Consider the following 12,453-nt stretch of genomic DNA (forward strand, 5'->3'; position numbering starts at 1 on the left):
ATACACTGGCACATGGGCTTGCAAGTCAGTGGTGAATTAGGTAATGGCATTGATCTTAGAAGTCACCTTGGACATTAAAGTATTTGAAAAGTGCTGAGATTGAACAATGACTTTATGGTATTCTTTTTGTCAATGTTATTTTCAAGTTCGTTAAAGACACTTCTGTGCTTTGATGTAAATCTAAGCTGCTGTGTTCTTTTTGTTTTTTCAATCAATTAAACAAGTTGACATAAGAAAGTGATGGGTACTCAAGGATGTTCAGTTTTCAACAATTCAAAAATACCTACCTGATATCCTGTCTTTTGAGTCACAGACTGTCAATGCATCTTTTGAAGTCACTGAATGACACACATTAGCTATACTATACTGAGCAGAAGTTCGGATTAAAGAAAAGACCTATCTTAAGTTTCATGATAATGATAGACGAAAGAGAAAGTCTGCTCCTAATCTTTCATTTTTTTCTTCATATGTCACCCTTTAGTTCCCTATCTTTCCAGGGTCTTAAATTGTGTTCTGAGGCTTCCTAGTCGTTGTTCAACAACCCATTCTAGTCTAGTTTCTTTTCCTGATAAAAATACCCTGATCAAGCAACTTAAGGAAGGAAGGGCTTATGTCTACTCAGTGTTCAAGGTTACAATCCACCTTGGCAGGAATAAAGTTTGAAGGAGTTGGTCACATGCTACCAACTGTCAAAAAAAGAAAGCAATTAATGCTTGTGCTCAGTACATGTTCTTCTCTTAATATCACCCAGCTCTTCCCAGAGAATGGTGATACAATAGGTGTGGGGGGGGTTCCCCTCCAATTCAATTAACCTAATTAAAACAATCCTCTGTTCTGGCTGGTTTTATGTCAACTTGACCTAAGTTAGAGTCATTTGGGAAAGGGGAGCCTTATTTAGAACATTTTCCTACTAGATTGGCTTCTGGAGAAATCTGTGTGGTATGTTCATGATTGATAATTGATGTGGAAAATCCCTATTCATAATAAGTGATGCCTTTCATGGGGTTTTGGTCCTGGCCCTGTGATATATAAGAAGCATTCTGAGCTTATCCTAATGAGAAGCCATTAGGAGCAAGCCAATAAGAATTCTTCCATGGTTTCTGCATCAGTCCCTGCCACAAGGATTCTGTCTTGAATTATTGATCAGGACATCTGCCCTGATGTCCTGGATGGTGGAGAGATACTTGGAAGTGTAAGAATTGCCTGCAGGATTTCTGAGTAAAGACAGCTGATTCCTCTCATAGAATTTCTGACTCAGTAGGTCTGGATGAAACATAAATGGGTTTTATTCAATAAAATTTTAGGGAGTTGCCGAGTGGTCTGAGCCCTGAAATAAATAATTAGAATTGCTAACTACCCTTCAAATAGTTGTTCAATGTTCTTTATCCACCATAATTTAAATTATTTATTTATAAAGGCCTACATATGCTCTATCAGTCAATCTTTGGCTAATTTTTTATTTCAAAAATGTTATATGTATTCATAAGAATGATATTTATTCCTATGAGTACAAATGTCCCAAGAGACAAGAGGAAGATATCAGATCCCTGGCACAGAAGACAGAGGGAGTTATGTTTTACCTCTGTGTGTAAGGGAGCTAAACTCAAGTCCTCTGCAAAAATATTATATGCTCTTACTGTCTTTAGTGAAGGACACATACAAACACACACACACACACAAACACACACACACACACACACACACACACACCAAGAATTTACAAGCACAATTTTATGTGTGCATAAAATTCATAATCTTATTCTGGCTAAGGAATACATTGCATAGAATTTAATAAAGATAAGCAATGTGTTTATCTTTCTTATATTCTACAGTAATGAGCTTATTCTTAGAAGCTTTTGATCTTTTATGATATATTTTTCTAAATCTTTATCTCTAATAAAAATCTCTGTCACATTTCCTTCCTTCCTTCCTTCCTTCCTTCCTTCCTTTCTTCCTTCCTTCCTTCCTTCCTTCCTTCCTTCCTTCCTTCCTTCCTTCCTTCTTTGCTTTCCTCCCACCTTTCCTTCTTTTATGAACCTTTAAGAAGGGGGGAAAATCAGTCTTATCCGTCTGGTGGAACAGGCCTGTATATCCATACTCAGTAGAATAACGTAGATATTTTAATGAAATCTTTTCTTGAATTTTTTTAAAAAGGGGCCATCGGTGGTGGTGCATGCTTTAATCCCAGCACTTGGGAAACAGAATCAGGCGGATCTCTGTGAGTTCTAGGCCAGTTTGGTCTACAAGAGCTACTTCCAGGGCAGGCTACAAAACTACAGAGAAACCCTGTCTCAAAAAACGAAAAAAACGGAGTGGGGGGGCAGTGGTTGGTAAATTAACTTTAGCACCAAATGGAGGAGAATGTGGGGTATACACCTGTAATCCTAGTACCCAGGAAATAAAGGCAGAGGGATTAATCCTTTGAGAGTTCAATGGCATCCTGGGCTATATGAAATCCTCTCTTAAAATAACATAATGGTTTTTAATTTAATTGAAACACTAATGAAAAGGCTGTGTCTATAGTTTACTGGTAATGTGGCTTCCTAACATGTGAATACCTCTAGTATCAATCCCAAAAAGCATACACACACAAATATTAACCTTCCACAATTAAGCCATAGAAATATGAGCTTTCAATCAGGTATAAGGTTAGCAGACTCCCAGCCCAGGCCATCTATAAAACAACGAGTTGAAGTTCAAATTGGTGCATTTGTCTACATCATAGGTATAAGACAAGACCTTCTCCAGACAGAGCAGTTACAACATTCTGGTGTACAAGTAGATAAATGAGGAACAATTACATAGAAAAGTAATTAGAAATTATCAAATTTATTTTCTCAAAAATATTTCATTTAATGTAATTCCCAACCTATTTAATCAAGTTTATGCAGTTTATGGTTTAATTATAGACAATGTCTACCAGGCAGCTTTCAAAATTCCTGAGAAATCTGGTCTTCGGCCCTCTTGTACTTAGCTGACGTATGCACAACACCGCTATTGTTTAAACTCTGCCCATTGCATTGTTGAAGTTTCCGACCTTGTAACCTGCTGTACACGTCTTAGGTTGTACCTTCTGATCAGGCGAACTGTATCCTTTGGTAAAGACCCAGTGAGGTCTCCTGCTGGAAGGCATGAGCTGCACTGCGTGAGCAGAAAGCCCCCTTTTCTCCCAGCCCTACCAGGAGGGTTCCGTTCTTCTCTTCGCTGTCCCCTGGTCACTGGACCTGTCATACTCTGACTATGAGACTAGAAGAACTGCAGACTCCTTTAGTTTGATGCAGTTCACTGATCTCTTCCATCATGGCTCTAGGTTCAGTCCCTAGTACCACAGAAAAGGGAAAAGCAGTTCTAGCCTACTAGTTAGAAGTGCAAATGGGCATGGATGTAAAAGACCAGGGACCCTCTGAGAGCATGGGTTTTAAGAGCACTGGCAATCTTTAGCAGTAAGAATTCCACCATGTGGTTCTGGGGAACTGAACTCAAGTCATCAAACTTGGCAGAAAATTCCTTTACTAGTTGAGCCATTTTTCTAGTTCACAAACGAGATTTTGTTAATATTTTCTGTATCTTTTAATATTTCAACTAATTAAAACTTTTGTTAAAAAATGAATGGCTATATGTAACTAATAGATAATAACTTACGGAAGCTTTAAGTACATATATACCCATAAGCACGTGCATGTGCATGCACATGCACACACACACACACACACACACACACACACACACACACACTTAGAGACACATACACATGGTTAGCTTTAAAGACCCACTTGTTATGGCTTAGCATTACCTAGTAAGAATCAATTCAGTCTTTATTAGAACTGTCTGAATCTACACAATCTCATGTGGCAGGTTCTGCACTGTATAAGTGAGAAGAAAGCTTCTTGACAAGAAACAAATAATAAAACTGCATTTATTCTCTTTGCTCTTGACTGTAGATGCAATATGAATGACTATTTGAGCTCTTGCCTTGACTTCTGTGAAATGATGGGTAACAATCAAGAATCATAAACCAATAAACCCCTTGTTAGCAGATTGTTTTGCTGTTGTTTGTTTTTGTTTGTTTGTTTACACAGCAACAGAAATGAAAATAAGTTACACACATGCACATACATACACAAAGGCATACACGACTATCCACACGCATACATATGTGCATACAGAAAGTAAAAAAGAAGTATTGATTTTAGTTGGGACTCTTGATACCTCATCAGCTGCACACAGCTCGGCAAAGGCATTTCCAGACCTAGCCCAGATGGAGGGACTTAAAGGTTCTCTTTACACACAACCTACTCCTGGGAACTAGCAGGGAGGATGACTTACCTCATAGTCAATGTCCAGGACATCAGTCTCACCCTTGGTCCGGAAGTGCTGCGTGTTTGTGTCCACGGTGAAGTTTGCCTGTTTGCCCACACGCTCCAGGAGAACCGAGTGCCAGTGCTGGTCGTCCAGAAGGCTACCCAGCATAGCCGAGGGCGCGATGCTGCTGAGTCTAGCTTTGCTGTCATCTGCAGAGGGGAAACAGGGTGGAGTCTTAGCCCAGGTAGCTTTGAATCCTGCCCATCAACAGCATTGAGTACTGACTTCCTGAGTTTTCTTCACATAAACCCCACAGTGCACACCTGCACACCACAAAACCCTCTGCAGGAGTCATCTACAGGCTTCCTCCACAGATTTCAGAACCCGGTTTTAGCTCAAAAAATACACATCCCCACTTCACAAAAGGAAACGTAATGGTTCTGGGACACCAGTGATTGCACAGTAACAGGAATTATTATAGTATTGGTCACAGGAATAAAATTTAAAAGAGAAGTTTCCATATTCAGAAAAAAAACATTACTAGATTTCTACCTACAGGATTTCTAATATTATAAATGAGAAAAGCAGATCTTGAACTGGCTTGGGAGGATGCCAATAGTCACATAGAGTATCTGTGCTCACAGGAGCAGAGAGAGACAACCATTCCAGCTACAAATATCGAGTGCTTACTGCATAAATTGAGCCTGTCTATCAAAAAAATTATGACTGCCACCACACAGAATTTTGTCTCAAATTTAAGGGGCAGCTATCATTACTGATATGTAATTTTTTAAATCTATAAATATCATGTGTGTGAGAGTGCACATAAGAGTGCAAGTGCATGAGTTCATGTGTAGAGTAGCTCCTCTTCTCTCATGAGTGTGCTGCTGTATACACTAACCATCGGGCTTTTGCATCAAGCACTTTTACACCCCAAAATATCATTTAGGCTCCTGATACATTAATTTTCATTTAAGAGAAAAGTTTGCATCTTCACCTCTTCATAATATGATAGCTAAGTGTGTCTTTTCTTTCTTGCACTGTGTCAGTCTTGACCCCACCTGTACTCACCTGTGCACAGGTGACATTATGTGACATTCAGGAGTCAGGAGAAGCTAATATCCTTGTGGGATGCTCACTCCTACCTCTAGTATGCATTAATGGTGTTGTTTGTCTCACGGAGTCTGGTTTCCTGCCAAAGTTGGTATGAGAATGCCCCACTTAGCATACTTGAAAAGCAAGGCTGGTGAATTAATATCTGATTCTGTTTTGTTGATTTATTATTTATTTATTCCACAAGTCTTGAATTCTCACCATTGTCAGATTATGTTAATGCCTTAATAAACACCCCTGTCTCTTCTTTCTGACCTTCCTCCAAAGAACATTGTGATCTACCAGAACTGATCATACAGAGAGACGATATGGAGGCAGGTGGAGCTCTCTCTTCCGGAAGTTCCAGGGTTGGTGTAATCCAGAAATAGTAGGACAGGTGACTACATAAACACAGGAAGAGGTGGTGGCTACCCAGCTCTTCTCTTTTACAGAGCACCCCTGCTTTGGGATCACGGATGAAATATCCAAGCGTGTTTCATCATTAATTCATGTTGAATTTAGAAACCTAGTTCTTGCTTTATGTTGGAGGCCAGGCAGTTGGTGCTATCTGAACCCCGATAGTCCCCAATCTTGAATGAAGATCTTAAGAAAACATGCTCACTGAGGTTTGGACTCAGCAAGCTGTGCTGCTAAGCTGAAGTTGGGATATTGGACGGGGATCTCTAAGTCCTGGCCCTTTAACCTAGTCATCTGCATTCTCAAAACGTATTCTAAGGCAATAAATTAATAGTGATTAATGATTTAAAAATTAGAGATAATGTTCAGTAGTTTGCAAAGAGATTAAACATACATGTAAAATCAACAGAAGGGTATTAGATAGCTGTTCGAGCAGCATTTTTAAAGTTCTCATAATATTTTTAAATATTTTAGATATCTAGACCCAAAACTACATGTTTAGATGAAATCAAAAGTGACAGTTAATAAATAAAATATCAAACAACTTAAAATTCTTAATTTAAGATACATACAAGTAGAATAAAAATGTGTATGTACATATATGCACAGTAAACACAACTATGCAAAAACACTAATAAATACTATAAACTCATAAAATGCTTAAATTGGCCACATAAAAAGATTTTTTTTATATTTTACAGTTAGAATAGCTATTCTAATATCTAGAAAGAACATTATTAAATTACAATGTTAATCCTATGTGAGTTACTAAACGCCACCTGATTACAAAGAGTTTTGTGTGTGTGTGTGTGTGTGTGTGTGTGTGTCTTTGGTGACTGCAGGGTGAGTTCATTGTCTTGAACACGTTGGCCAGGTTCTTAATGTATTCTACCAGTGAGTTATGTCCATACTCATAGGTTCAGTTTTTAATACATGTTATTTACTGATTTATGGGGTCGGTGTGAGTGTGAGCATGCAGTGGTGTACACGTATAGACCAGAGAAAAAGTTGTAGGAGTTGGTTTTCTCTTTCTGCCTCCTGAGTCCCAAGGTTTGAAATCAGGTTGCCAGCCTTGGGCAACAAGCATGTTTACCCATGGAGCCATCGCGCCAGTGTCCAAGGCTGTTTATTAATTGACTCCAAAAATGAAGATATGAATGAACTCCATCTGCTTCTTCTTTAGTTATTTTTTTGACTAGAACTCAGATATCCTACATTAAAACAAGTGAAAATTGGTTTGATAAAAAAATGAGGAAAAAATCTATTTGAGAATTAGTAGCTTAGAATTCTTTTAATGAAGAGAGAATAACAATCATCTAATGACACCTCCCCTAGAAATCTAGACTGTTGTTATGGAAACCATAGAAAACAATTCTCAGCACACTGTCACAGTTTTTATCATGGGACACCTGTTTCCAGTTTTATCTTGGTTGCATTTGATGTTCAATTATCCTATTTTTAACAGATTTTCAATTTATTAAGACAAGACAAAAATCCTCATGAACAGCTGAGGAGAACACAAATGAAATAATGAGGAAGAAGCTGCCTTTGGGAACAGAAACAGAAAGAAATTTATTTCTAATTAAATTAAACTCTTTTTTTTATTTAGTTTGAACATGATGCAAGTAGTACTTAAACCTTATTGGAATGAATGTGGAAAGGGGGCGCTTGCACTTTTAAAAGATTTATACTTTTAGGAATTTTTATTTTATATGCATGAATACTTCCCTCACATACGTGTTTGTATGCAATGTTTGTGCCTGAGGAAGTTAGAAGAGGCCACTGAGTTTTTGGGAACTGAAATTATGGATCAAGGATTGTGAGCTGTCATGCGGGTCCTGGAATTTGAACCCAGGTTGTCTGTAAGAGTAAAAGTGTTCTTACCTTCCCAGTCACCTCTCCAGCACCCCTTAAAGATTTACTTTCAGCATTTGTGTGAGTACACGTGCCTATATCTGTCAGTGTATATGTGCGGTTGAATGCAAGTGTCCATGGAGGCTACAAGAGCACCCCCAGTCTTCTGGAGCCAGAGTGTGTGTGTGTGTGTGTGTGTGTGTGTGTGTGTGTGTGTGTGAGAGAGAGAGAGAGAGAGAGAGAGAGAGAGAGAGAGAGAGAGAGAGAGGCTGTGCATGCCTATAAAAGCCAGAAGCGTGCATTGGATCTTCTGGAGCGAGAGTTGTAGGCCGCTCCAAGCTGATGATGTGGATCTTAGGAAACAAACTCTAGTCCTCTGCAAGAGCAAAAAGTGCTCTTAACCACTGGACTATCTCTTCAAATCCCTCCACTTAGTGCTGTTTTATTTAGAAAGAAAAAAAAAGGACGAAAGAGAGAGAGAGAGAGAGAGAAAGAAGGAAAGAAAGAAAGAAAGAAAGAAAGAAAGAAAGAAAGAAAGAAACAAAGAAAGAAACAAAGAAGAAAGAAAGAGAAGGATGAGGAGGAGAAGAAACTGGTTACAAAGAAGCTGTGTAACTTCCACAAGGACACAGAGAACTGGTTACCATGCTGCTCTACCTGACCCAAGCTGACAAGCTGACATTTTCTCTATTCTTCCTGCTAGCGAAAGAACGAGGCCTGCATTCTTCCCCGTCTCTGTGTTTTCACTGTCCACATTCAATCCCACTTCTCTGTTGTTTGTGAGCAGTTTTTCAGACTTGGAGTGGAGGGGTTCGGAAAACGACTGGAAAAATTGGAGAGCAGAGAGCTGTGCTGAAGGAAAATAATGAAATACAATGGCAGAGGACATTGTATAAAATGCCAAGGCAAATGATAGCTGCATAGGTTAGCCAGGGTCAGAAAAGCATGACCGTGAGGCCGTCTTATTATATACAGGACTCACAAGTGCTCCCCTAAGGCTGCAAGTGAGAGCACTGAAAACAAAGGAAGTGATTCCAGCTGGTTTGTTCCCATCCCCACACCAGCCGCCTTCTCAAAAAGACAGGCCAAAGCTCTGGGTATCAATAAAGCAATGAAATACAAATGTTGGTCGTAGAAAATCCAGCGTAGGTTACTCCATGCTTGCTGCTTACTGGTGTCCAACTCCTGTGATTTTACCACCGTGTAAAGGTGTTCTCATAGTGAGTCTATATGACTTGGTTTGGATGTTGCCTGGGTGCTATGTTTTAGTTAACATTACAAAGCTTGACGATAAGTAGAAACTTGGTTGTTTGTTTGTTTGTTTGTTTATCAAGACAGGGTTTCCCTGTGTAGCTTTAGAGCCTGTCCTGGAACTCACTTTGTAGATCAGACTGGCCTCAAACTTACAGAGATTCACCTACTTCCGCCTCACAAGTGCTTAAAGGCATGTGCCACCACCGCCCGGCCTAAGTAGAAACATTGTTAAAGCAGGGATTGACAAGTACTTTTAGATCAATAGTACTAAGCTCATTGCTTAATTGCTGCTGGGTGATAATTAATATTTACTGACAATTTTGCAGGATCTAGAATCACTTAGTAGACAAATCTCTTGGCATGTCTATGAGTTTCTAGTCTGTGTTAAGGTAGGAAGACCCATCTTAAGTGTGAGCAGCAGCTTCTCATGGACTCAACACCAGGAGTGAAACGGAGGAGGAAGTTTACTGAGCACAACATCTGTCTCTCTCTCTCTCTTTCCTGACTGCAGACACAAAGGGACCACGGGCCATAATCCCATTGGATATGCCCAGCCCACCATGACAGACAATAGTACCCTTGCATTATGGGATGAAATAACTCCCTCCTTTCTTAAGTTGCTTTAGTTGGATGTTTGGCATAGCAGCAGGAAATAAATATATAGTTTACCACATGCTTATTTCGTAAGGTACAGCAGCTATGAAGTCAGCAGCCTGGGATGCATGAGACTGTGTCTCCAAAGAGAGAGAGAGAGAGAGAGAGAGAGAGAGAGAGAAATACTGTATAGGACTGTCGTGTGACATAAACAGAATATGCATGTGTGTGTGTGTGTGTGTGTGTGTGTGTGTGTGTGTGTGTGTGTTCGGGGTGTGTGTGTGTGTGCTCGGGGTGTGTGTGTGCTCGGTGTGTGTGTGTGCGCGTGTGTGTGTGTGTGCGTGTGTGCATGTGTGTGTGCTCGGTGTGTGTGTGTGTGCATGTGTGTGTGTGTGTGCTCGGTGTGTGTGTGTGTGTGTGTGTTCAGTGTGTGCGTGTGTGTGTGCGTGTGTGTGCGCGCGCCTGGATGTAGGTACTCAAAATGTAGAAAACTGGAAAAAAATACTTTTTAGAAAAATTGACAATTATTCTAGAAATCTATAAATACATGTTCATTGACTTAGTTAAATACCTGAAATTCAAAGGAGCTATAAAATAAATGACTACTGAGTTGGATAAACTCACCATTGTCTTGATAAATTGTCATGCAGTCCGTGGTTTTAGCCTCTGAACCCTGCACCTGGCCCCCAAAAGACACCCAACTCTGCTAGTATTCTGTAACAAGGTTCTTATTGTTCTCCATCTGCATGTGCTGGGATCACCCAACATTCTGCTTCAGCTCAGAACTATCGAACTCTTGTAAGGATGAGTATTTCGCATGCTCTGTGGATATCCTGATCAGTACTTAACAACAGGTTCCCAGTCCCAGAGTTCTCCTGCCCTTTGATTCTCCACCTGCCCACGTGGTTCCTTTCTTTGTATTTCTACAGAGAACAGAATGCCATGGGCAAGAGAAATGAAGTCTTTGAAAGCTGGGAGGAGAGCCACTCTACCCCAGCCCCCACGGACTGAAGAGTGAAATCTCGTGCCCACTTAATAATTCTAAAAAAAAGTCTGTGCTCTACCCTTGGAGTGTAGGACAAGGACAAAGTGAAATTTCACCACAGAACCAATTCTGTCTTCAAAGGACACAGCTAAGGACTAGATAATAGAAACTGTCACTTAAACAACAGTGTGCTATATGACTCCAGTTTACCCTTTCTCTTTGTTTTAAGGATTTATTTACGTGTGTGTGTGTGTGTGTGTGTGTGTGTGTGCGTGTGTGTGCGCGCGCACGCGCGCTCGGTGTGTGTGTGTGTGTGCGTGCTCGGTGTGTGTGTGTGCTCAGTGTGTGTGTGTGTCTGTGTATGCACACACGTGACAGAGGTTGTTCTTCTATTACTCTCTACCTTATTGTTTTGGAGTTTTGTCTGTTCGTTTGAAGCAAGGTCTCCCACTGGCTTAGAACTCACTAAGCAGGATAGACAGACAGCTTGTGAGCCCAGGGGACCTATGTGTTTCTGCCTCCCAAGTACCAGGATTACAAGCATATACTACTAAGCCTGGTTCTTTATGTAGGTTCTGGGGATTGAACTCAGGTCCTTATGCTTGCATGATAAGAATGTTAGCAAGAGTCATCTCTTCAGCTCATAGTTTACATTGTATCTTCTGTGTTGGGCCTCAATTTTATGAAATACTCTTGGAACTCTGTTCTTTACCCCTACTTCTTTTTCTTTTATTGATTATGTAGGCCAGGAGCATGCTTGGAGTTGCCACTGAAGAAGGACCAGAATAAAGGCCTATTTTGTTTGCTGTTGGGAGCGAGGTTGCACAATGGAGATTCTCATGGTTGCTTCCTGATTACTAAAATACAGCTTGCTCTGATGTCGCCTATATACTTTGAGTTTGTTCCCAGTGTTGAACTATATTTATCCTCATTGCCTACTTGATAGTAAATATTAATAGCAATGTGTTTCCTCTCCTTTATACAAATAAATATTAACTGGGAAACAAGAAGGGAATCTCAGAACAAAGCAGCCCATTTCTGGCCCAGACAGTTAACTGGCCTCCACAGTTAAAGGCGTTGAGCTGGATGACTTGAGTTAGATACCAGAGAACACATGGGAAGCACGGAGACCCAACTCCTTCTAGTTGTCTTCTGACCTTTATACCTGTGTCATGGCACACCACAGCTACATACAAATAAATGATTGCCATTGATTTTAAAAAGTCATTTTCTTCTTCTCCCTCCAGCATATTTTTCTTTTTGGTTTTCAAAAGGAGGGCTCCTTTGGTTTACTTCTGTGCCCCAAGGAACTCAGCACCTACCTCTTGTGACCTGCCTTGTCCTTCCTTTCTTCTGTAAGAAGTCATAAAAGATACCCTCCCTTTCCTCCTGGGGTGAGAAGTTGGGTACCATGAATATAGATCTACTGGTGATGAGGCAAGCCCAGGGAGTAGCTCATTCATCAAGGGAAGTGTCTTCCTACCGAGGGAGGCAGAAAGGTGTCCTTTACTACTCCACCTGCCATCTAGATCCCAGACCCATCCTTCAGGGCAAGGTCAGCTTATCACAGGCAAGCCCAGAAACTTAGTTTTTCCATGCACACATTTTACCTCTCACTAAGAAGAACAAAATGATTATGTGTTTCTCCTGACAGTTTTTTAATGTGTCTAATCAGCTCAAATATGAGAAGCTCATTATAACACATGTTTAACATTTTTAAGTTACTTAAGAGTTTGAGTTCTGAAAAAAAATAGGGTTAAGTACGTACTTTAAAAGAATTTAAAAGTTACATTGTAGCTTCCCTTACATAGAAATATTGTCTTTTACCACAGAATGAAACCTCTGGCAAAAAGAAAAAGAAAAAGAAGTTCTTTCTATTACATGAATATGAAATATTTGGAAATAAGTGCTTCTCTAAACATAAAGACAAAAGAAGTAGATCACATAGGCAGTGC

At 40.1% G+C, this 12,453-nt stretch overlaps 1 protein-coding gene across 1 annotated transcript in view; it reads right to left on the reverse strand.

The window, feature by feature from the left end:
• LOC148118628 (contactin-associated protein like 5-1-like) overlaps positions 1–12,453 on the reverse strand; it is a 901,008-nt gene that overhangs the window by 466,007 nt on the left and 422,548 nt on the right. The window contains exon 6 of the mRNA XM_087900698.1: positions 4,327–4,511. Within this exon, the coding sequence (XP_087756824.1) occupies positions 4,327–4,511 (185 nt within the window). The remainder of the gene's footprint in view (positions 1–4,326; positions 4,512–12,453) is intronic.

Source organism: Myodes glareolus, chromosome 22 (assembly GCF_982192425.1).
Source record: "Myodes glareolus chromosome 22, mMyoGla1.1, whole genome shotgun sequence".
In the NCBI taxonomy this organism is placed as follows: Eukaryota; Metazoa; Chordata; class Mammalia; order Rodentia; family Cricetidae; genus Myodes; species Myodes glareolus.